The sequence below is a fragment of the Lutjanus erythropterus genome, chromosome 21 (genome assembly GCF_056507025.1).
Source record: "Lutjanus erythropterus isolate fLutEry1 chromosome 21, fLutEry1.hap2, whole genome shotgun sequence".
NCBI classification, from domain to species: Eukaryota; Metazoa; Chordata; class Actinopteri; order Lutjaniformes; family Lutjanidae; genus Lutjanus; species Lutjanus erythropterus.
In genome coordinates this window covers 17,101,685-17,127,601 of record NC_139337.1, presented here as the reverse complement: position 1 = coordinate 17,127,601, position 25,917 = coordinate 17,101,685, and the positions used below count along the sequence as shown (strand labels likewise).

Below are 25,917 nucleotides of genomic sequence, written 5' to 3'. Positions count from 1 at the left end.
ATGAAGAATGAGAGCTCTGCAAACATGAGCCTCCTGCTGCAAACTCTGATTATGCCTGTCTTTTTACATATTCAAATAATTACAATATATAATACTTCCAACATACAACGTCTTTGCTGTGCACTAAATCAAAGTCTGTGCCAGTCACACATCAATGTCAGGTAGTAAAGAAATTTTACTACAGACCACTTTCCAAAAATCGTAAAAACTACTAGCAAGATTCTGGCAAAGAGATTAGGTCTCATAATACTCCCATTGCTTTTAATGAAGCAGAGAGAGCAAGTCAAATGTTTCTGCTCAAACAGGGATTAATGTCTTAACTTTTCCAGCCACAAATCACAGCACACACTCACCCTCCCCTCGTTCCTTTATATGTTGACCATTTTTTAAATTTGAATTTCTATATAAGGCGAAATCTTTGAGTCCACTCATTAGATAATGTTTCATCTATTGATATACCACTGTTTGATGTTTGATTTTCTAGTGTGCAGACTCTCTTTTTCCTTTTTGACATGTACTTCTACTATGAGTACTACCTAATATTTATGGCATTTGGAGTTTTGTAAACCTTTACCAAAGAAAATTGGTCACTTTGCTCGGTATGCATTTTTCTATACTGGGACCAGAAGAGTAGACAATGCAGGTGAGCTCTAAACATTAATACAGTGATAGCAGTCTATAGTCATCCTCATATAAAAGACCTCCTACTGAACCAAGGAAGCATTATATTTCCTGTAAGACTCCCAAACTTAAGCCTGCCATGATGTGAATGTAACTTGTAGCATTATCCTTGGTTAATAATTTAATAGAAGCTAGTCTATTATGATATTTATTCTCAATTTGATTTGTTTCCCATTACAGTTGCTCTTAATACCAACTTTCCAATCAACATTTAGTCTTACATGTGATGGTGTTGAGTGGGGATGTAACAATAAATTGAATAATGCCATATTTTAATTTAAAAAAGAAAAGTCTCAATACTGTACCATGATATTAACTGGCTGGAATTTTATTATCAGATTACTTTAGAAAAGGACTGCTGCTGGTGGTTTTTTGGTAGCATTACTTCCCTGTTAATAATTTCGGGCTTTGCTGACCACATCTCCTGCACGCACAAAATGGCCCAAAAAATTCTTCAGCTACAAGGACACTTGTTTTATCCCCTACACTATGCCCCTGGTGTTATTTTTCTCCTGTTGGATTAGCTCTATCGAATGGGCTTTGCACTGTAAAAATGAGAGTGGTTGATATATATATATATTTTTTGCAAACTTACATTTCCACATATGATCTGTTGCCATGCAGCTGAGGAGCTCTGTGACTGGCTCAGCTCAGAGAAGCAACAGATGAATGTTGCTGCGGGCCAAAGTTTTGCACCATTACACTCAGCTGTGACTTTATATTAGCCAAATATTTATCAAGTCCTTTCGAGCTTTTGGAATGTTTTGTTTTGACCCACATTTTCAGTTCTTCAGTGTACCCAGAAACCAAGCAGTGTCTGCTTCATATTTATTGTAAAACTTCCAGGCCTTGTCGATGCAGATTAGGTCCCACTCCCCTGTTTTCTCCACATACGATGATTTAGGATACATCCAGGTGCTGTGTTTGGTTACACAACACTGGCACATAAAGAGGAGACAGACAAGACAGATAAGGAGGGAGGGGAGGTTGTCCAACAGCTGCCTGCCTGGTTGGGTAACACTCCTGCGGGACCCCCTGAGAGGAGCCCTGCCTTGGGTAACGTCTGTGGCCCAGTCGGGAGGAAAGACTTCAAACATGAGGCCTGTACAACCTCCACCCCTTCTTGCAGCTCCCTCTCCTGCTGTTCTCCTGAGCTCCATGGGGGATCTCTGAAGACCATCCCAGCAGTCACCACACCATGAATCAGTCCTCTTGCTGCCACCACGCTCTCCTACTGTCACTCTTTTGCTCTCTCATTTACACCAATTGACAGCTAGCCAAAGGAACAAAGGCAGGAATGTGGGCAAAATGTAAATAAATGTACTCCTCACCGCTGCTCCTCATTATCACTCCCCTACAGCCCTATTCCTTCATCCTTTGTTTTTTAAACACAACTCTGCTGGCAGCAAAAACCACATACCATGGACAAGGCTGGATGCCCAATTAATTTTAGCAGGAGTGTCCAATATTTTGTTTCTGTAGGGAGGACTGGGCAACCTGACGGTGTGGTTATCTGTGTGTGTTTGTGAATCTGGCATAAGATAACAGAAACAGTCCAGAGAACAGGCATGTGACCAAATGGTGTTTTGGTAAGGTGAAAGGCCTTTGCACAAAGGGAATCATGGAACTATGTCAGTGAATGAAGTCAGTTCATAGTCGGGTTTAATCCTGGTTAAATGGGATTCCTGGGGATGACCATTCAAAGCATTTCCTGTTTCCCAGGAAATGTATCAGGAAAGCAGGAAAAACATTTTAAAAACATTTAGAACACTAACTTGCATGCTCTACCATATACATTAGACTAACACAACAACAACAAGACTTCTGCCACCAGCTTGGTATGGAAATTCTCCAAAAGACTGAACAAAGCAGATGCAAAGTGTGTGCTTTGTGAACGAGGGACTGAGATTGAAAAAACAGTTTGCTGCAACATTGAAATTTCAGACAAAATTCAAGTCAAAATGTACCAAAGCATTCAAGAACACTGGTTTCATACTTAATCCAAAACACTTGTGGGTGAAACAAAAGCAGAGATGGCAGCACATGATGGAATTTCATTCAACAGTATAATGCAGCAGCATGGAAGAAAGACAGCCAAAATCTCCCAAAAGAATCCATGCAAAATGTCACACAAAGTGAGTGAGAGCTTTTTTTAGAGCTTTGCTTTTCAGACCTGAGTAACCACTGACTTTATTAGGATGACATTACAGCACACACAGAGCCAGTTTTCTGCTGGAGTCGCACTAGTCACCTCTGAATGTGAACCGAATATGTTTCAGCTTAATAGAATGACTTTGAAAACACCAAATGACCTGGTTTACCAAATTTGCTTGTTTGTTATATAATGAAGAGTTGTAAAATATCACTTCTATGAGGCTGTTCAGACAAACAGTGATGGATCACAGCCAATAAACTTTGCATTTCATCTTTGCAGCTGTAATAAAGTTCATGCTGCATATGCAGTTTATATTGTTTTCTCATCCTATTGTTGATTAACATAAATGCCGTTCTTCGGCCTCAATAATTATTTAAAAAATGCCAAATACCACCAAATAATACATTAAAATGTTCAGGTTGGGAACCCATATTTCTCCCTGTTGCACTTACGTTTGGCTGAAATATGATAGAGGTGGGGGACATAATCGAATTTTAGATGCATCGCGGCTCTCTCTTGAAAGATTATGAATCAATGCAGAAAAGTTAATAATCGGAAATGTAACACCCAGTTATCAACATTATGATCACCTGTAACAATTTTGTAAAACAGCACTGATACTTTCCTTACAGCTGAAGCAATTGGCTGGTGAAACATAATGGACAATGTCTATTATTATCTTTTAACTAACTAACAAACTAGGCTACTTCTTGAGTTTTGTTAAGGATGGCTAAGTGTGAGCAACTGCAGATGGATCGCAGTCCAACTGGCAGCCCCAAACGGGCTTTTTATACATCAAGATACATTGATAATTGTTTTAAAATGCCAAGAGAAGTGCAGAGAGAATCCCACTAAAAAACTTGTCTAATGCATTTGGACTACAGCTGAATTTATGCCTATAAAAACAAGTGCATTTCCCAGGATTTCCGTGATAGTGTGCTTCTGTTTTTGGGAAAGAAAATGTCATTTCCGTAATAAAAATTAATCTCTAGTTGATAGACTGGCTGTAGAAAACTTAACCTTTGCTTGGCTTGATTACAAGCAACAAAGAGAAGATAGAACCCCATTTCCAGGGTCACCTGAGAGACCTGGCAGACCTGGTACAATTCACCAGAAATAAATCTAGAAAGAAATAATAAAAAAAAAAGTAGGCCTCATTACCTGAAAGCATGTCTAAAACACATTTTAATCCTGATCCACTATGTTTAACATGTCAGATCAAATCAGCCAAAATGTGCTCTTGCTGCAGGAAACCTAAGCAGCCACAGCTGACAATCTGGGAGACAGGGCCCCCGGGACCCGGGGTGGCTCAGCTGAGGACATTACTGCACGCAAAGCAATCCCACACACACACACATACACACACAAACACACAGGGAGTCTGGTGGCAGACAACAGTCACCCTGTCATCTTCGATTGTGGGCCGCTCATGTTGGACCAGCGACACCTCACACACAGCTCAGTGGGCCTCGGCCCCCCTGGTGTCCCACTGCCGCCACAGAGGGACTGCCAGATAGTTACTTCAGCTCTGCAGAACAAACACAGGAATCAGCCTGTCTAAAAAGCATGTAGTCTTGTTGGAAAAAATGTCTAAATATAAACCCAGTGTGATGGCCTTTAATTTGGTCTAGTAGTTCACAGATCAATTGAGTGTGTGCAAATTTAACCGAGCAAAACTGATACGACCTTGAGAGTTTCAGCAGGCTGCAGCGCTGGAAGTTTATGGTCATTTGAAGGCATTTCAAATAAGAGGTCATCTAAAAATAAACCTGCAGCTGGATATGGGAACAAGCAGGTTTAAACATATTGTTTTCACTGTTCATTTGTTTAGTCAAAAAGTCAACAAACTATCTTTTTCCTTCTCATCTACTCGGTTTAAGATATTAATTTAAGATACTGTCATTTAGAGCTTGAATAAAGAACATGTTGACAAACATTTTCAGCTCCAGGCAAGTCTCAGCGAGCACAGCAGCCTGCGGGTTCACATGTGTTTGGCAGATGGCACCGAGGAGATGGCACATAAGGTCAGAAGGAGCACTCAGCTGTATATCTCTCACACATACAGGCCCTCCAGGAATGTCTACACAAGGCCAAGGATTATGGCAACTGAGCACAAAGGTGTGTGTTTATGTGTAGGTGCTTCTGTGTGCGTGTGTTGGCACTTGTTGATAAAGAGCAGACCATTGTAAAACTTGCACTGACAACACCTCTGCTCTTGATCATTAATGTTTACTGTGCAACAAAAGGCTATACCAGGGTTTTACTCTCAGGTCAACAACTCTGCACCTTCAACGGGTGATCAGTTCTCTTTCTCTATTCACATCCAGTATGTTAAAGATACACAGCTCCATTTATGTCCAAACTCACTGGTAATGTTATTAAACACAGATGTACACAAAACAGCACGTGGCTAACAACATTAGCCAGGAACATGAGGTTGTGTAACAGGAGCCAGGTGCATTAGCATGCATTTAAGCTTAGACTAAATATAGCCAAAGTATTCACTAAATGGAAATGAACACATTACTTAAATTAAAATGTGTTTCCCCACATAAAATAACCATTTAAGTACTGATAAGTTGTTGCTAAAAACTTACAGATACAAACTGACAGGTGTAGCTGTTGCAAAGCTAATATAAAAACTTCTGCTTACCAACATGTGAAATATTACATATGGTGAACATATCTGACCTTACATTCATTCAAAACTCAATTTAATAATGATGTAAGGTACAAAAATAACATAATAAAACTCACACAGATACTGCCCTAATAATGCCAGAATAAATACCTAGATTGTGTCAGTTAGCTCATATTTCCATGTGTTACTAAGAACTTAATACACAATTTCTATTTTTCGCTTTTTATTTTAGTCAGTTTAGAGACATTAAACATGGGGGTAGAGAGGGGTATGACATGCTGCCTGAGAGTCCGACCTTGAGCGTTGCAGTTAAGTGGTATTTGCCTTAACTATTAGGCTTGTGGTTTCCCACAACTTTAATGATGGATAATGGAATGAATAGCAAGTGGGCAGAGAAAGAGAGGGGAGCACATAGGGGTGGGAGGAATGCATGCTCCTCGCATTTTAAACCATAACAACAAAGTTTTGGCCACAAATTGCAGATTGCCCCTTGAAGCATTATTTATAGTAAGCGTGCTTACCATTATTACTACTACTATTGTTCAGTTAGCTGATTAACTGATCAAATTACATCTTTTCTTTGATCTGTAACAAAAAGTAAAGCACACCATGTGTGTTCTTTCATCAAGTCATTGTTTTATACTCATTTGGAGGCTAATAAAATGTAATAAACAACAGCTGACATATTTTTAATTTTGATTTACAGCCCAACATGTTTTGATTACACCACTGACACCAAAACAAAGACTAAAGCAATCCCGATTTGGTAAAGACTTCCTTGTGTTGCCAAATAAATCCAAAACCACATGAATACGCAATAAAATTATTAGAATAATAAGAAACACACAAGTCATCAATGAACGCACGCATGACAATAACGTCTGTTATATTGTTCACGTTTGCAAACAACAAAGAGTCACCAAACTGTAAATGAAACTAAAATGTTTCTAACAGTCATAAATTAATCCACATCTTGCTTACTTTTCATCAAGTGCTGTTTTGCCAACAGTAATTTCCTTAACTATCCATCCATAACTGCAGGCCATATCCTACACATCTTTCCTTCATACATCATGGGCAGAGAGGTGTGGAGAGGATTTCCTTTGGCTCTCGATCTTTATCAATTGCTCTGGTCTACCTGACATAAACCTCCATGACAGTGCTGATAACACAGCAGGAAATTCCCACAGAGATGCAGTATGAAACACACGGGAGTCTCCACACATTACTGTGCAATTGTGTGTGTGTGAGTGTGTGTGTGTGTGTGTGTGTGCGCGCGCTGCAGCAGAGACATGCTCCAGGAAAGAGTTTTATCTCCTCTTAGCCAAGAGATTCCCTGCTCCATCTCATCAGATTTACAATGTCAAATTACACAGATAAAGGTGTGTTTTTGCGCCAAGGCCAGCACGTGGCACAGGAAACATGTGGATCTCCAGTGAGCTATTCACTGGCAGATCATAGACATGACAGATCAATCTGAATGTGTACAACAGGATGTCTGAAATTCTCCCAAACCAATTCTATCAACTTGAATTCTATTGACTACTGACTTGAGAAGGTGCTGGCTGATTGCTGCGCAGCTCTGGGATGTAAAAGGGTAAAAAGAAATTCTACAAACTGTAAAATATAATTCCTATGACTGCCGTTGTTGCGCAGACTAGCATTGCTCTTTTTATTATCTATTTATTGTGATATTTTCTACTCGAAGCCCTCGTGGCAACCCCACAAAAAAGATGGAGCGCTCTGATAAAAGATGCTGAGCATGCTACCACAGAAGCTCTCTTCTCATTGGGAACAATTAAAAAAAAAAGACGAGGGCACTGAGAAAAACACACTATGTGGACCCAACGCCTGGCAGGTAACTCTATGGTCCTTATTAACACATCAACAACAGGCCCATCCTCGCAGCCACCAGTGTCCACGCACCATCGTCCAACCAAACGCGTGATGCCTTCAGCCCTACTTTGTACAACAAGTGTTGGGGTTTGGGGGGCTGCTGAGGGTGACCCTTTATTGTTAGGTGCTCCCTTTGTGGTCGCACTCCTCACTGTACTGAGACGAGGAAAAGAAAGGCCTTCTCTAACAGTCGGTCATGCCCCAGTGCTCCTGGCAACAACAGGTCCCGAGGACGCAGACCTGCCTGGCCTATATTGGCTTGGCTCTCAGCTAGCGGTGGCGGCACTAGCCCCCTGTCAGCTGTCCCATTCAGGGCCCGGGTCGGCTCTTTATTAAAGCTTTGAAGACTGCTGAATAAAGGGGCGTCCTATGTTTAGATGATAGAATGTAAGCAACTGGTTTTCTGCTTGGGCAACACAAGACAAAGAGCCTCCTTCTGAATACGGGGAGGATGTGAGAAAGGGTTAGTGAGAAAACCAGAGAGGGAGGGAGAGAGAAAGAGGGGTAACAACGCCACGAGTTGTGGAGGTACTCGTTCAGACATCAGGACGGGGATTACTTTGATGGACTGAAAATCATAGAGAAGTCGAGGCTGCGTGTGGGTGGAACAGACGCTTGTCAAGGAGAAATATAACGAGTGATTATTATCACAGGTGGTTCTGATGCCCCAGTGATTAAAACTGAACCCACAGAGCCAAGGCTTCTCTGTTAATTAGAGGATGAGACCCCTGCCAAAGTTTCCTCACAATATGACCTATATACACTATATGCTACACTTCACTGAACCAGGATAAGCAGAACCTACACAGTAGAGCCCAGCTGATATTATCGCCCAACACTGGGTCGTCACAGACGTATCAGCATTGCTGTTTATTGTGTGCTGGGAAAAGGAAATTGTAGAGCAGTAAATTGTAGCAATAAATGATATATTATAGCATTTAAAGTGTATTTGAAATGTACTTCTACTTACATTTTTATTTAGTTAGTTAATTGTAGACTCAAAATATTTTCATAACCATTAATGTTAATTATTCAACTGTTAAATATCTTTACCCTGACATTTCTTAATTATAAACTGTTTGTTAATTTTAAGCAAGAAAATGATATCAGACAACATACTGTTATCAGGATCATTGATGTCCACTGTGATCTATAATATTTGATATTAATGTACCATTTTCTGCAAGCAAGAGTGGTTTTAACACGGACACTCACCCTCCCTTCATATGCACATACTGTATGTACACAGACACACACACACAGACACACACACACACCTGGTCATGGCTGGCTTGGAGGGTGCTCCCGGTGCCGTGGAAAGTCATTTGCACAGGGGAGAGGGTCAGATAGGTCACAAAATCCTTACCACTCTGCGCATCACTGTACTGCACCTGGAAGAGAAAAGGGCAAAGGTAGACAAACTGAGTTAGCCCAAAAGTAAATACAGGAAAAGATCAGTCAAAGCACAAAAGACAAGCCAACTGAAGCATCTCAAGTTTTCAGTGGGAAGTGGTTGGCTTGAGAGGAAATCTTGCATGTCTAATTGCCACCACAGAGCATTTGTGGACAATTACCCCACACCATACAGAGATGGCAACGGAGGGGGATGAATGTAAGGATGTGTGTGTGTGCAATTGATGGGTGGGGGGTGGCATCTGAGGGGGTTTTGATGACATCACTGGCGACCCCTCATCATTGAGAGGTTAACTCTGCAGGCATTCCTAAATGCTGTGCAATCAGGACTGTTATGACATGATGCTCCTCTGGGACAGCCTGCTCCTCAGATCCAAGGGCTTTGGTAACACTGCCTGCTTGTCTGCCCTACTTCTCACTGGCTCTTGCTCATTGCACATGTGTGTATTTGCATGTGTACGTCTGTGTACGTGTGCAAGTGGCCTACTTATGCCCAGGACAGCTGCAGGCATCTTAATAAATGGCACAAATAACAACAAGTGCTGAAAGACAAGAAATGTCCGACTGACATGGAGAGACAAAGGACAGAAGGAACGAGAGAGAACATTACTGATTCAAAATGGTTTTTCACGTCAGTGGGCAAATGAAAGTAAGCAAGCAAGTATGGAAGAATATAACTATGAACATAACAGAGCTTTTAGCTCTGTCAGTACAAAGGAACTGCACTTCAAACTCCTCAGATAAGTCAGACATAATAAAAAGGGGGTTATTTTCTTAGAAACTGTGTAACTGACAAGTCATTCACAGTGAGTTTGTCCAGTGCAACACACAGAGCTAACTAAACTCAAATAAAAAAATGTCCAACTGGATGGTATTGATCAAATAAGATTCTTTTACTGCTTTGTCTATTTTTTGCCTAAAATGTTTTTAGAAACACAATTTACTGACTGTTTAGCTGTAATACAAGAAAGATCATGACCAGGCCGCTGGCTTGTGTCTAGAAAGCAACCCAAAGATTTGTGAAACTCTTGCGGGATTTGTACGCATTGTTTCTTCATGGTGTAAGTTGTACAAAGTAGTTATGCTTCATAGGGGGTATGCAGTGATGTCTCTAAACGGAACATGCCTGTTCAGTTGGACTGAGTGGCAAAACATGCAGCAACATGGGGATGATTATCTGCTTTAATTAAAGGCAGTTGGATTTGACAGCGATCCTTAAAACTTACCAAAGACACAGTGTTCCCTGGACACTGACATCTGGCCAGGAATCAGGTTTCCTGTTCCATTTATTTCTGTGAATTGCAGCAATCTATTTGCTTCTCTTTTCTTTAGCTTTTGGCAATTTGTAAAAAGATTGTGCCAGTTTCTTGCTGAATCGATTTGTACAGTAAATCACACAACAATTCTCTCTCATTTTAGATGTGTTTTTTTGTTTTTATGGCATTCAAGCTGACACCAGAACTCATTGCAACTCAGTAGTCTTTTTGCCACTCTGTTGGTGACTTAATGTGCAAACCCTATTTAATATACCAAGGCTGTGGTAAACATATGGGTGGGTTTAGGGACAAAAAACCCCCAAACACCTGGCTATGGTTAGGGAAAGATCATGACTTGTGTTAAATGACCCCTCTCATAATAACTTTGCAGGTCTTTGCCATTGTGTTTTTCAAGGGCTTGATCAAATATGGAGCCATATTGTGGTACTACATTACATATCTCTTGCTTGAAATGTTTTTCAGAAACATGTTTTTGTGTACTGGTTCGGTTGTAAAGATCAAGAAGGTTCAAGAAAGATCTCAACCCAGCAGGCCACAAACTAATGGGTGATGTTCTACTGTCTATGACTATTTCTTAGTTTCCAAACCATGATTAATGGAATCTGTAACAATGAATACCATAAATATGTTGCACAAATACATTTTACACACTTATGTAGATCAATGAATGATTGCCATGACAGTTGATATTATAGATAGAAGTGGTGAAAGTATTTTGACGTCAGTATCTGTTGAATTTATATACAGTGTGGGTGTTGGTTTGTCTCTGTGTATTTTTGTTGGCTGAGGAGTTTCAAGTTATTACATTCTTTTAATCAACAGAAAATCTGTGTCACAACACAAAACAGTGTGTGTGTCTGTGTGTGTGTGTGTTTTCCTCAGTCGGCCAAAGTTTCATCTGATGCAGTATAAAATCTGTTGGCTAAACATGCTGAACTTGTGTGTTCGCACATGCACACACATGCGTACAAGCAGCTGTATACGATCTGTGACTGAAAGCTTCCAGAGCGAGGTGTGTGTGTGTGTCTCTGAATGAGTTATGATCATATGTGGAAAAGTGTGTGTGCACTCCAGCCAGCCAGACGTATGGACGTCTGCCCATTCAGACGCAGACTCATTATAACGTTTGCAACAGACAGAGATATGACCATGTGCATGAATAGATATGTGATGTTACATACAGTGCACACACGTGCGTGAACGCACACACACCTGCTGATGAGGAGATGGGCCCACAGTGATAAAGTGTGGAATGGTATCTGTTATGTGTATGAATGATGAATGTAGTAAAGTGAGCTGTGGAAAAAGCCTTCTCTGACAAGTTAATCTCCAATAAATTCTCCAGACTTCAACATTAAGGAGAGACAGAGAGAAAGAGTGAGAAGCAAGAAAGAAACAGAGGAGGGGGACATTTTGGGGGTAAGAATATAATTGCTTAGTAACAAGAATACGATTTCAGATTTTTGAAAATGTATAAAAGTACAGCGTCTTCCTTTATCGTCTGAATACAACCTGTGCCAGAAGAATTACAGGACTGTGTTTTTGCTTTACAGTGTGAACACAGAGATATAAATCTTTGTGTGTGTAATTGTCCAGTATACAGGCCTGGAGTTGGAGCCTGTGATGTATGGTGTAATCATGCTGTCTGATCGGCGGGCACTTCGCTCAGTTCATCCATTGCAAGCTGTCAGGACTCCAGCCGAGGGTGAGGCCCTTCGATGGTGCTGGAGGAAACAGGCGCTCTCTCTCCCTCAGTCTCTCTTTGTAAAGAGATATATGCTTGGATATATCAAATTACTAATAATTTCCAACTTCTCCCATTGTCTGTGTGGGTGCCTAAGCACACAAGTGTCTATGTTCAGTTGATGGAAACTTCCAATTACAAAGTACCTTTAACCATGAGGGACAAAGATTAGGAGCTCACTAACACAAGCTTGTGTAACTAAATAACTTTTTTTTAAAGAATACTTTTTATTTATTGACACATTTCATCCAAGCACGTACTTTGCGCGCTGTGCTACAAGCTCATATCATTGTGTACTATAAACCATATCAAGACAAAGAATATGCCGAAACATAGGCATCCTATATAGATTCATTCTCATTTATTTTAATTGAAAGGGAAAAAAAAGAAGTAAAAACAAAATAACAATGAAAGAAATTCATCTGACTATAAAGGAAGGCATCAGCGAGTGTGAGGAGAGTGTGAAGTAGTTTCGATGACCTACAACCGATAAATAATGGAGAAATTTTAAAGTTTGACGGAGTATTTCTATTTTAATGGTTAAATTCCACCTGGCACGGCTGTGTCGCGTTATGGCCATGCCACATCAGCCGCAGCTGACTGCAGCCATTCTACACAATGCTTTCCACCACCAGCATCTTGGTGTATCCCAGATGTGGTGACTTGATTTTTGATGGATGCCACGTCAATCAACACAGGACAGACTGAACTGGCAGGAAGTCAGACACTGAAAAAGCAGCAAGAATTTGGTCAATTTTCAAAATTAAAGGCCAGGTGCAGATACACAATCATAAAAACAGACAAAAAATAAACAATTTAACTATGCAACCTGCTTATCCACGGTGGAAGTAGAAAAAAGGCAAGAAAAGAGGATCAAATCAACTAAATCGGAGCAAGTCAACATAATCAGACAGGCAAAATGCTACGCTATTGAAATGCTTCAGAAATGCTGGTGGTAGGGGCATGCAGCCATGTTGAGGATGGATCAAAACCGTGGCACAGACATGCGATGCCCAGTGGAATCAAACCTTGTAAATCAACCCATAAGATGCTACTCAGCCAATAAACTCAGTTCCAATAGCAGAAATAGCTGAACCTTTTCATCTTTGCACAAAGCAAGGATTTCTCCTGACAAGAAGCTGCAACTAAAAAAACCTCACCCACTATCATCTAAAGTGTGGAAATATTTTAGACAGAGACAATTGTTTCTTTTTTGATTTTCCTCCACTTTTTAGGAATTGCAGTGCAGGTCTGTCTACCACTTTGGTCCAGACTGAAAATGTCTCAACAGCTACAGGACGAATTGCCATGAAATTTGGTGCAGACACTCACAGTTCCCGTATGAAGAATCCAAATGAATTTGGTGATCCCCTGACTTCTCCAGTGCCACCATGAGGTTGAGGTTTGTGGTTTTCAGTGACATATTTCAACAGCTACTTGATGGATTGCCATGAAATTGGATACAGACGTTCATATTCACCACTGGATGACTTGTAACGACTTTGGTGATCCCTTAACTCTCCCTCTAGTGCTATCACCAGGAAAAACTTTAATTCATCCAGTATTTTGTGATGTGAGCATACCTGCAAAAAACATCATTTCCCATCAGCCTCAAATGAACTGGCCATGCTATTAAGCACTGAAATGGTGAACATCGTCAACATTATACCTGCAAACATCAACTTAGAATCGTCGCTGTGAGCTTGTTAGCATGTTGATGTTAGCATTTAGCTGAAAGCACCATTGTGCATGAGTGCAGTACTGAATCTTCGTCTTTTCCTTATGTGCTTTTCTTTTCTCTCATCCTCTTAGAGATCTTGAGCTGGGTCTGGGAAAACTGCTGTTGTGAGCCTCTAATGCTCATTGACACATTGTATGTGATATTGAACTATATAAATAAACATGACTTGCTCCAGTCACCAGCCAAATTCTGCTTAAAACAGCAAATTTGGCAGATCACCAAACGTCACGTGGAGGTCTGACTTCCTTGGTGGCTTGTTGATAAAATAGTCAAAGTTCCTGATTACTTTGGGGATTTTCCATCAACTCCGACCTGCAGGCAGGAAACAAAGTTGCCTGATGTGCCAGCATCAAAGAACATTGCATCATCTCATTTGTGATGATCTCTCGGAAACTGAAATAACGAGCATCTCAACAACAAACCGTCTATTCTCCCATCCAGGCCGTCTGTTTTGAGTGCATGTTTGTATGCATCTGTGAGTGCATGCATTCTAAACAGGCCTAACTAATCATCCCAGGTCCCAACTCAGAAAACAGCCTCTAATCCACTTCCTTCAGAGACAAAGAAGCAGGAGAGTTACGCAAGGCTTGCGATTGATCGGCGGCACTAATGTGGAACGACCTCTGACATCTGGCTTCTAAAGCTGGATGGCTCCTCTTCAAATGGTCCTCTTCAATCGAACAAACACGAACACGCACAAACGAAAGCAGCAATCACAGTCATAGCATTCATGCAGCCATGCCTGAGTGTATATTAAATATATAAATATGCATGAGCACATCTACAAACAGAAATCTCAAGGAGAACATAAAGACATAGATGCAAACGACTATATCAGTAGGACTGTGTTACACAATGCTGTCAAGGTAACTGTAAAAACAAATACTTATTAGGTATTTTGCCATGTTACTCCAGTTAAAACCACAGAACACAGGCACTGCAGGACAAAGAGAGCTTGATTCCAGACTTAGTTAAGTGCAGGCTGCAGAGACTCAAAGAGTATGGAAATAACTTCCATTTTACTAAAATAAACAAGCCCCCTCACCCAAGCCATGATGTTATTTTTGGTGAGAAGTAATTAGAGGTCCATGCCGAGCCACTTCAGTGGGGACATCAGGGGTCAAGAGTGTTTAAAGCACACTGTTAATATACCTTTCACTTACTCTAATGGCTGGACGTTCAGAGCAAACAAAGCGGCTACCCTTAAAACTTTGAGAGCACTTTGCTTGAGAAAAGTCTTCAGATAAAGGGAGTTAAACAAAGGGAGTTCCAAATTAAGGAACCCAATTCATTATCAATGATTCACAAAACAGAGAAATGCATATTAAAAAGACATTTGCTGAGTGACCAGAAAAACAAACCACTGAGCATGTTAATACCATCCAGCCATGTAATACAGTGAAATGTATCAGATTTAAATGCTGACACAGTCAAAAATCAGTTAATTCTGCTGAATTGATTCTATTGTATTTTTAAGCAACCCAAGAATGCACAAAAAAAGGAATGGGGGTTACAATGATGGATCCAAAAATAACTTGAGTCAAAATTATAGCAAAGTATGTGCATCCAGATGGCTAAACTGGGGACAGAACAGCTGCCAAGTCTTAGCTTTGTCTGTTAGTTTTAGCTCGACTGTGCAATGGTTGCTTCCTACCACCTAAAAGGATCAGTGCATGTTATAAAATCTGATGCAGATACTTGTAGCGTTGCTGTCATTACCCACTTGTTTCTTCAACACTGGAGAAAGATGTTTTATAGATAATAAAGAGTATATTGCGCTCATTATCTATTACTTATTTCCTGTAATTCTTAATACAATGATGTGCCCCACAGCAGAGGCTAACCTTAACCTTTTACACATTAGGAAATACAATTATTTGCTTTCTTGTTGAGAGTTTGGTGAGAAAATTATATCTGTACATTAAAAATGAAGCTACAGCCTTCAGCCAACCACTGCTTAGCATAAAGACTGGAAACAGGGGGGAAAAGCTAGCATGGGTCAGTTCAAAGGACCAAAAAAATCTTCCAACCTACAATAATAAAGCTCATTAGTTTAAGTTACCAAAAGGAAGGAACATATTTTGTTGGGTTTGGAGGTCCCTGTGGGCTAAAGAGGTAGTGTTTCCACCATCAAAACCACAAAATACAACGTCAAAAATAAAATCATTTAAATAAATACCTTTCTTTTCAACTGGCCAACATACTACTCACTATAACTCTGCCTGGGAAAATGGTTTCATCTGATTTCATCAAGGAGAATGCGACCCGGTGGCAACAGGACAGTAATAGCCAATCTTCTAGCGGATGGTCTTGTTTGTTTATGTTGTTGGTGTAGACACGTCAGTGTTAAATTGAGCAGTTTTCATTACCAGTTAAGAACTCATTGTAGTAGGTTTAATATGCTGTATCTTGTTTGTTTAATCTGTACAAAGAAAAAGTTTATTAACTATAATTTGTGGTGTTATGTACCGGACTGTTTCTTTGCCGGGAGCAGTGACTTCTCTGAGTCTTGTCGCTTCTGTGAGGTTGCCAAGCTAGGTGGATCATTTATTTACCTGTGGACGGTGCCAGGCTAGCCGTTTCTACAGCGACAGATAATGTGCAGCTAATGAAGAGAACTGTTTGGATTCCAAACAAAGTGCCAGGTTAACACACCCTCCATCTCTCCATGCTGGGACAGTGCTGGCACACAGCTGCTATCACCGCCTAGTGCTGAGAACTACATGAAATATGATCAATACTATCAAAATACAAAGAACAAAAGCAAGTAAAGAAAAAAAAGATTATGCTGCATATTCAAATTTGCAATATGCTGTGTTGGCACTTGGGGGTATTTGATTTAAAGGTTTGCAAATGGGCCTGATTGTGGTGTAAAAACATCATCACTCAGTTTTGCCAAACACACACAGACACAGGCATACGCACCAACACGCACACAGAGGGCCACCATGTAAGCAGAGAGACTGTGCGCCGAGCCAGCACAGCATTAACGGTCTGATTTATACCACCGACAAAACTTGTTTTCGAAGATCGCTCTTCACACAAATATGCTGCAGAGCGCAGCTGGAAGCCATCACCCTGCCGCAGAATCAAACGCGGTGGGATTAGCCATCCCAAAATGTATTTTCTAACGCAAATCCCAGAGTAAACAGAGAGTAGAGGAATGAGACGATGACAAGGAAGTTGGAAACAAACTGTTAGAGTCTTTGAACGTTTGTACCAGATCAGGCGTTTGATGTTGATACAGAAAGATGAGAGTCACAGCGGAGATCAGCAAAGGAGGAGAAAGATAGAGGGGAAAAAAGAGCGGGTAGGAACTGCCAGGCAGGGTACAAGGTGTAGTCGGCACCATCTGAAGGTTTTTCTACACAGCCAAAGAAGGAAGCAGAGAGCGAGAAGAACAAACAACGTGAAAGTGTGAGAAATCCTGGGAACTGTACTGAATGGATTTCAACACAAGCCACCCGCCAAGGATAGTGTTTTCATTAACATGGGATTTCCAACATAGAAGTTCTGATTCCAGCACAGCGAAGAGCAAAGACCCTCCCTTTTCTCTAAATCCATCCCCCGAGTTAAGCCTGTCATGGCTAGATAACATAACTCAGCTGATCGCTATCTCTGCTGTATTATTGCATTTGGATTTAGCAGGTGGACAGAACGGATAGATACAGTAGATACCATTCACCTCTTCCAGACACAACCTGGGATTTTATAGTGTAGTACCCATGTGCAAGAGGATATTAATTTCTAAAATGATGCAATATCCGCTGTCAGTAAGAGTTAATATCTGACCTCTCATTTTTCTTTGGTGCACCTTCCATGTCACAACCAAAAGTGATCTGCAGACAGGCCAGTCTGGTAACTGAGCTCTTTAACTTCGAAGCCACTGAGTTGTAACACATGCAGAATGTGGCTTGTCACTGTCTTGCTGAAATAAGCAGAATAAGCAAGACATCTCTGAAAAAGATGTTGTCTGGATGGCAGCATATGTTTCTCCAAAACCTGCATGTACCTTCCAGCAATAATGATGCTTTCACAGATGTGACAGTTTCCCATGATGCCACAAACCCATACCATCACATATGCTGGCTTTTGAACTTAGTTCTGGTAACAATCTGGATGGTCCTTTTTCTCTTTAGCCCGAAGGTCATGACATCCATGGTGTCTGAAAACAATTTGAAATGTGGACTAGCCAGACCAAAGCACACTTTTCCACTTTTGTCAAACTATATCAGATTAATTCAGGCCACAGAGAAGTCTGCAACTTTCTGGATGACGACGTATAGCTTTCCCTTTGCATAGTAGAGCCTTAATTTGCAGAAATCAACTGTGTTTACTGAGAATGGTTTTCTGACATGTTCCTGGATACATGCACTATCCTTTATACAACTGTGGAAGTTTTTCATGCAGTTTTGATGCAGTGCTGCCTGAAGGGTCAAAGGTCACAGGCCTTCAATGTTGGTTTATAGCCTTAGCCCTTACATGCAGAGATTTCTCAGGATTTTGTGAATCTTTTAATGACATTATGGATTGTGCGGTTTGGGTTTTTAGGGTTTGAGAAACATTGTTCTTAAACTGTTGGACTATTTTTCCACACAGCTTTTCTCATCTCTCTCATCCCATCCATGCTTGTGAATTACTGAGCCTTTCAAGGATACCTCTAATACCCAATCATGATACTGTAGCCTGTTACCAATTAACCTGTTTACTTTTTGACTTTTTCAAACAGGTGTGTTTTTTTAGCATTTCACAACTTTCTGTTTTTACCCCTGCCCAAAACTTTATGAAGTGTAATGCTTGCATATAATTCAGAAGTGTGTAGTATCTTGTCATTGTACCGTATTCAGTTGAAAACCAGTCAAAAATGATTTGCAATTCATTGTATTCTGTTTTTTTATTATGTTTTACACAACTTCTCACCATTTTCTGAATTGGGGTTGTACAAACTAATATCAGGTCACGCTTTATGCAGGTCATCAAAGCTCCACAGGCTGGTTAAAATCTCTGCTACAATACACAAAGTGGTTCTGTCATATTTTCCATTTACACAACCAGAACACAACCTCAGGAGGGGTGTAATTTCTAATTCATGCTGAAAAAGGTGCCACATTCACTGTACTTGCCAGTTACTTAGGAATATGGCTTACTGTATTATATGCAGCAAAAAATAATGAGATGTGTGTTTACTGTTCTGTGTCATATTGTTTTTATGTACCCTTGTATTAACAAGGTTCACTTAGTCCATATACAGTAAAAAGGGTGGGAGGGCAGGGTGACAACATGCAGTCTAATAGTGTTTTCACATGTAGTTCTTTCTTCAAAAATGAAACAGCGTCCTCTTAAAGTGGACCAACAGAAAACCAAGAATCCATCTTCCAGGCTTCATGTTATTTGTGTCAACACCAAAAGTGGTGAGGTAAACAGATGTAAACAATTTAGGTAGACTCATCCAAAAGTTCAATCTCATAAAAGGGATATGACGCACTCATAGCAGGCAGAAAATCTGTTCTGAAGCAATGATAAAACCAAGATTATCTTTATCCTTAAAAAATTAATATAATCAGTCCAGGTTGCACACATGCCTGCCATCAGCCACTGACTCTATCATCAATATCTGAAGAATCATTTTCATTACTGGTCCACAAATACAAGCAGCATGTGACCTCTCTCTCTCAAACACACACACACAGACACAGAGACAAACACACTTCCTTTCTCTCTCTGCCCCTTTCGCTCTCCTCTTCTTCATTAATTCGCTCAACCACTAAATCACTGCAAGTCTGCCAGTCTGCATTCAGACATGGACAAACAGGGAAAGCAGTCCTGATAAACACTCCAGACCTCCAAGAACCAAGAAGGTTAATGGAAGTAAGGTGCACACAGACTGGCGTGAAGGGATGATAGAGAATAAATCAGCTCTGAAGCAGCAACTTTGTCTTAGTCCAGGTGTGTATCATGGGAAAAAAAATATTAGATTTCCATCAATCACTCATCTTCTATATAAAAATCTCCTGCTCGCTTTAAAGGGAGGTAACAGTTAATAACGTGAAGCGGTGGCGGAGTGTGATGACTGTATTAAATAATGTGATGGCAGAGTAATCGGGCAGCTGGTGACTGCAATGCCGGGGTCAGACCCTTTTTAAAAACTACACAAACAGCAAGAGAAATTTGTGGAAGGAAAACAGACGAAATAAGAACAGAGGAAGCGATTACGATGAGAAAGAAATTATGAAAGAGAGCAAAGAGGAGAGACACGGGGACAAAGAGGGAGAATCTGTTACGTGGCTCTTACTCCGTACTTCATCCTTGGTCCATGTGTTGTCTATTACCTCCTGCTTCTTTGTTTCTGCCCTACTTCCAGCGCACATACCCGCCGTGCCAACAACACGCCAGCCAAATTAATAGGAAATACACACACACACACATACATACAAACACACTGGTGTAAGTGCCAGCATCCTTGCTCCAAGCTGGCGTGAGTACAACACACTGTTGCTTATCCAGTCAGAGCTTCCACCAGAGGCTATTTTCCAATCAAATCAAAAGAAGGGGCTTAGCAGGTAGGCCCGGGCCTTTGTCTGCGGAGCTGGATGGATGAAACAGACACTATGAGAATGTCCTCAGTGCTTGCTTAGTTGCTTTAATCCAGTGTTGGGCGGTCACTGTAATCCGGATAACATAATTACATTACAAAAACAAAGTTACTAATCAGACAAGGAGATTATTATCAAATTACTATAAAAAAAATTTTACTTACAGCGGATCTGAATGCTTGTTTGTTGTCGAGTGTGGCCGAGAAGGGAACGCGACACAAACCAGCTCATTACGTGTCCAGTGGAAAAGCAGACAAGTGCACTTTTTTGGCAAAAACATTTCAAATCTGTGGTGGTTTAGCCCACAAAAACACATAAGAATACATAAGCCTTAAAAAGTCTGCCTAACATGGCTTTGTAGGCAACCAGAGGTTCTCATTACAAACCCACATGATATGAAACATTCCCTCAACAGGACACATATTGTCTGCAAGGCTCAATTACAGCCTGATTTCCTCGCTTAAGAACACACACGGAAACAAGCGAGTGATGCTTGTGTGTGTATTTAGTCAGATCAATGCATGTAAAAATGCACATTTATGCAATATGTGCAGTATGAGAACGACAAGGACTTAAACTTCACACACAGGCTTATCCCAACTCTTCCATTTCCACTAAACAGAACCTGCTGTGTGTGTATGTGTATGTACAAGTGTGTTTGGGCTTGGCCAGGCAGCAGAGCTCTCTCAGGTTACACACACACAGGAAGGCTCAGAGCAATAACAAAGGTCTTTCAAAGGAACCCTCAGCAGGTTAAGATAAAATGTTTTCGCTCAAACTGATAAAAAGCATCTGCAGCTTAAATGAACAGGCGCTGGTATCAGTGGCGTGGTATGCACCGCCGCAGATCGGCCGGCACTGATTAAAACAGACACTGGGCAGTCCTCTCTTGGTGCTAACAGCAAGTGTGTGTTTCTGTTCTGTGTGTGTGTCCGGTGTGGTAATGACAGAAGCACCTGTGAGGTTTAGTTCCAGCTCTAAATCCACAGCCTGCCAATAATGTCCACAGTGAGAGGCAGAAAACGGATCGTGTGTTATCGAGCACTCTTCACACAAGTCCACTTGTTCTGTCGGAGCACCACTCTCATTCCTCTTGTCTTCTTGGAAAGGCTTTTCTAGGAGATATCATGCTACGTACATGTTTTGATAGAGAAAGCCTGCGTCTCTCGTGGAGAGGTTTGTAGTGGTGCGTGTGTGTTACAAACACAGGTTTACCAGGAACACATTCTTATTTACAGTAATGGTTGAAGGAGAGGAAAATCAGGACAGGAATGTGTGTGTGTGTGTGTGTGGTTGTGTGCGTGTGAGGGTGTTATATTTATGCATGGTCACGCTAACATCTGTGCTGTCACTTTAACATGTGTGCATACTGTATGACTGTACCGCTGGGTGTCTGACCACCAAGTTAAAAATTATGACTTTTATTACCTAATTGATGGCAGTTAAAATAAAATACAAGCCCACATTCCACAAGTGGAATAAATATGAAACTGAAAACAATTGCATGCCTATCAGCATGGAGGCCTCCTTGATGGGGCTTTTACCCAAAAGACACAAAGCACAAACAAAATGCAACATGCAAAACTGAACTAATTTAAATTTAAGTTCTGCTTTATTGCGGCTATGGTCTCAATTTTCTGTCATTTCTCTTCCAGTTATAATAACACTGTAAGTAATGCAGAGATCTGAGAACCTGGCTAGGCACAATGGGGCAAGAAACACAAGCAGTCGGATGATCAGAGAGAAGTGGTCGACAAATACGGGTTTTTCCAAAGGCCACTACCAACATTAAGAGAGCAGGTCATTATCACAACAAAGAAAAGTCATGTGTAATTCTATTATTCCATGCACATTACAAACTGATGCACGTGATTATCTTAGCCAGGAACATGCTGTTTTAGATTTAGATAATTGTATTAATCAATGAAATACAAAAGTACATTGGGTTATGCTGCAGAGTTTAGAAGATGACTGATATTTGATGGAGAGCGGGGCAAAGACTGTCAGAAGCGACGTCATTTAATTGAATTATTCTATACATTACAACATAATATATATTTAACGATAGCCGGTAATGGTATCAGATTAGATTTGCTGTCATTTAGGACGGGAGAAACATGTTAACATTTAGAAAAGATAATAGTTACCAAGGACATTTAGGCAAACGTTTACAGCAGGATGCATGAGAGTTATAGTACAGAGCTTGAAATAGATACAGAGCTTTTTTTCACAACCAAAAAGAACAAGGGGGAGTGAAAACATTTCCCCGACAGCCACATAGGCCTGCAGACCTACGTCAGAAAAGGCCACAAATTTAATGAGTGTTTAAACCTAGTGGCTGTTTAAACCATCATCTAGTTATTACTCAGATAAAGACATGCGTCAGGATCAACTCCGCTCGATCAGACTGAACATTGTTTCACAGTAGCTTACTACCATTACTAACCAATTTATTAGGGGACAGCCTGTGTAAGTAATGTTGGTAAACTTTGAACAAGGAAGTCAGTTGGAGGTGTAACATGGACAATTTGGGTAATTTTATCATTTCCCTTCATTTTCTCTTCCAAATAAGTCTGCTTTATCTGGACTTTGCTGTAACTTGTTGCCGTGTTTCCAGATCTCTGCAATTAACTTCTCATCAATTGGAAAGATTGTCAAAATTAAAGAAGTAAGATTTCTGCTTCTACAGCCACCATTCAAGTGGCATGCCCACCGTCTTGCATCATACCTGGAAGCCCTGGATGCGAGCCAGATAATCCAGCTGCTGTGCAGGCTGCACCGAGACGCCGCAGGCCAGGCCCGGGTTCTTCCCCTTCATGGTCAGGGAGGCTTCAGCTGTGGGCGACTGACCGTTGAGCAGCAGCTCCCTGGCCATGGTGGCGGTAGGGCTGGGTGAGGAGGATGAGCCACTGTAGTATGGAGGGTGTCCCGGGGGCAGCGGGGCAGAGCAGGGGCCCATGTCTTTGGATGTCATGTAGTTGCTGCCGCCGCTCCTGCCGCCAGGGCCCGGAGCACTGCCGCCTTGCTTCCTGCTGGCCTCCATCTCCTGGTAGACGTCGGGGCTGAGGTGGAGCAGACCCTTCTGGGCTGGAAGAGTCAAATGAGAGGGAAGGGAGGACAGAGAGTGGAGGAAGAGGAGTGAAAAAGAGGAACAAAATGGATGAAGAGATAAAGGCAGAGGTGAGGACAGAGGGTGAGAGTAGAAAAAGAAGTAGAAAGGGGCAAAGGTAGGAGATTGGGGGAGAGAGCAGAGAGGAAAAAGTTATTATGGCTCTCACAGGATGTCCACATGTATCAGGAAGTTACATCTTTGAAGACTTTTTAATGCCACCATTAAATTGAATTTATGGCCAATTTTGTGATAAAACAAACACAATATTGGCATACTCTTCAGAGTAAATACACATAATGTCAGTTCAAAATTATATGGAGGGCAAAATGACAATAACCACTTGGGAGAAAGAACATCTTACGTTTCCTACACATTTATTAGCCAATATTGTTCCTCATGTTTGCATTCTGAATAGGGAAAGAACAACACGCCAACTATGGATGAGACTTGCTCTGACCTACTGGAGTTTACGGCAAAACAGAAGCACTGGAGAGTGTTTCCTGCTTAGCTAACTACACTCTTAGAAATAAAGGTGCTCATGAGAACCACAAAGGGTTCTTCAACTTGGTGGACATCCCCACCCAATGAGAACCTGCTATTTTCTGGTTATGAACCTTTTTTCTTGGTGGAAATATTCTTGGATGCTTGAACCAGAACAGGGCCAGTTCCACATTGGTGGAAAAGGCCTGTCAGATGGTTTTACCTAGAATCCAACATAAAGGGTTATACCTAGACCCATCTGTAAAAGGTTTCACCCAAAACCGCAATGATGCTAATAAGAATTCACCCAGGGGGTTCTACTGAGAACCTTTTTATATTCCAAGGGTTTCATCAAGAGCCAACCAAGATTCTTTTTATATTATGGTAGAAAGAACCCTTGATGACAAGTTCTTCAGATTTTAACAATCCTTGAAGAACTCTTTCTTCCAAAAAGGGTTCTTTCGATGAAAAGGCTCTTAATGGAACCATTAGCATACACAGATAGCAAAAACCTGTAAAGACTGTGACAGGATAACAGAGACATCTGAATTCAACTCTGGTTGATTTCACAAAAATTAAATATATAGGCATTTTGAATTTAGAGTGAATTGTCGTATCCCTCAATAAATAAATATTGAAGAACAGAATTTTAGACAATTTGATACTTATTATGGCCTTTAATAGGTAAATGTGAATTCAAGACGTTTTAGAGTTGTTGAGGACCTGTAGCCAGCTTGTCTCATTGCTAACAGTTGAAATGATCTGCCCACACCTTCCTCTGTCACTCCCTACCAGACAATGCCAATGTGTCTTTGTGCGTGCGTGCGTGTGTGTGTGTGTGTGTGTGTGTGTGTGTGTGTGTGTGTGTGTGTGCGCACAGGCGTGTGCATTGGCTCCCAAACTGGCATTCCATCACTGAACGTAGATGACAGTTCCATGTGGTTTGGCACTTCCAAGCACTATCAAAGTGTCTGCTGGGAAACACACACACACACAGCCTCTTTCTTTCTAGCCTTCAAACACAAACACACAGACACAAACGGAGCATCTACCAATATCAACAGAGCGGCGATGACTTCATCACTGATGGAAAACAGCGCCGTCAGCTAGCCGGCATCCTGTTTCACTTTTAATGTCTCTTCAAATGGAGATGCAACAGAATCTTGGGAGCAGGTTCGGTCTGAGATCAAGGTTCTTGTGAGGATATTTCGGTGGCTCTGGGAAACATCGAGAGGCCAAGGCACCTCTGACCAACTTTTTGGTCCAGATGTTCTGTGGTTCTCGCGCTCCAAGACTATGTTCCGATCCAGACCATTTGGATGAATCTCATTCGTTTATGTTGGCTTCTTGTACTCTGACATCACTGTCCTGAAATGGTCATGACAGGTGGAAGGAAGGAGGAATCACCAACAAGTTGAGCTTCAATACTTTCGTCACTTTGTGGCTGCAGTAAAAGCGAGTGGAAGGAAAATTAGATGTGAAAGAAGAAGAAGTGAAAGGATAAAAGCGAAGGATGAGCTGGGAGCCAGTTCAGATGGAAGAGGAGCTGGGGATGAGTGGATGTGAAAACCATGCGGAGCCTCCGAAGCCCAGCCAAGGTCACCAGAGACAGGAAGACCAGCTGTGTGCGTGTGTGTCAGTGCGTACGTCTGTGTGTGGTTGTTTGTGTGTGCGTTACAGACCAACAGCTGGGAGAAAGCGCTGGAGTTGAGCGCATGACTGACAGGCCGCTTCCTGTTTGAGTTAACATTACCATCACACATAGATACACACGTACAAAGACAGATACTTGTAGCTTGCTCCAGGCTAAGGTTTCTGGGAACCTGCAGACAGCATTTCCCATTATGAACAATGAGGTTTGCGTTCCTTTCCAGAGAAGAAGAAAAGCTGAAGGAAACAGCAGTGAAATCCAGGACTTATTACTCATACTACAACAAACTCCCCCATGCCAGCAATGACACAACTGCTAGGATTTTTCTCCCCCCTCCCAATCATGATGACAACTTTAATTTGAATTTACGCAAGTAAAACTCACAGGCCTGTGCATTCTGAATCTATCACAAAAAATGAAAGGTGTTAGCCAACATGACATCAGCTGTGGACAAAGCATAGTGTGGCGGCGGTGGGGGCTGGGAAGTACAGGGCAGTGAATGCAATCCATGTGAGTGATTGTCTGCCGAAGTG

At 41.3% G+C, this 25,917-nt stretch overlaps 1 protein-coding gene across 1 annotated transcript in view; it reads right to left on the bottom strand.

Annotated features, from left to right (window-relative positions):
- The window catches only part of stau2 (staufen double-stranded RNA binding protein 2), a 110,429-nt gene that overhangs the window by 24,670 nt on the left and 59,842 nt on the right, over positions 1-25,917 (bottom strand). Inside the window, exons 12-13 of the mRNA XM_084747154.1 lie at positions 22,870-23,228; positions 8,651-8,764 (exon numbers count right to left, since the gene is read on the bottom strand). Coding sequence (XP_084603280.1) covers positions 8,651-8,764; positions 22,870-23,228 — 473 coding nt within the window. The remainder of the gene's footprint in view (positions 1-8,650; positions 8,765-22,869; positions 23,229-25,917) is intronic.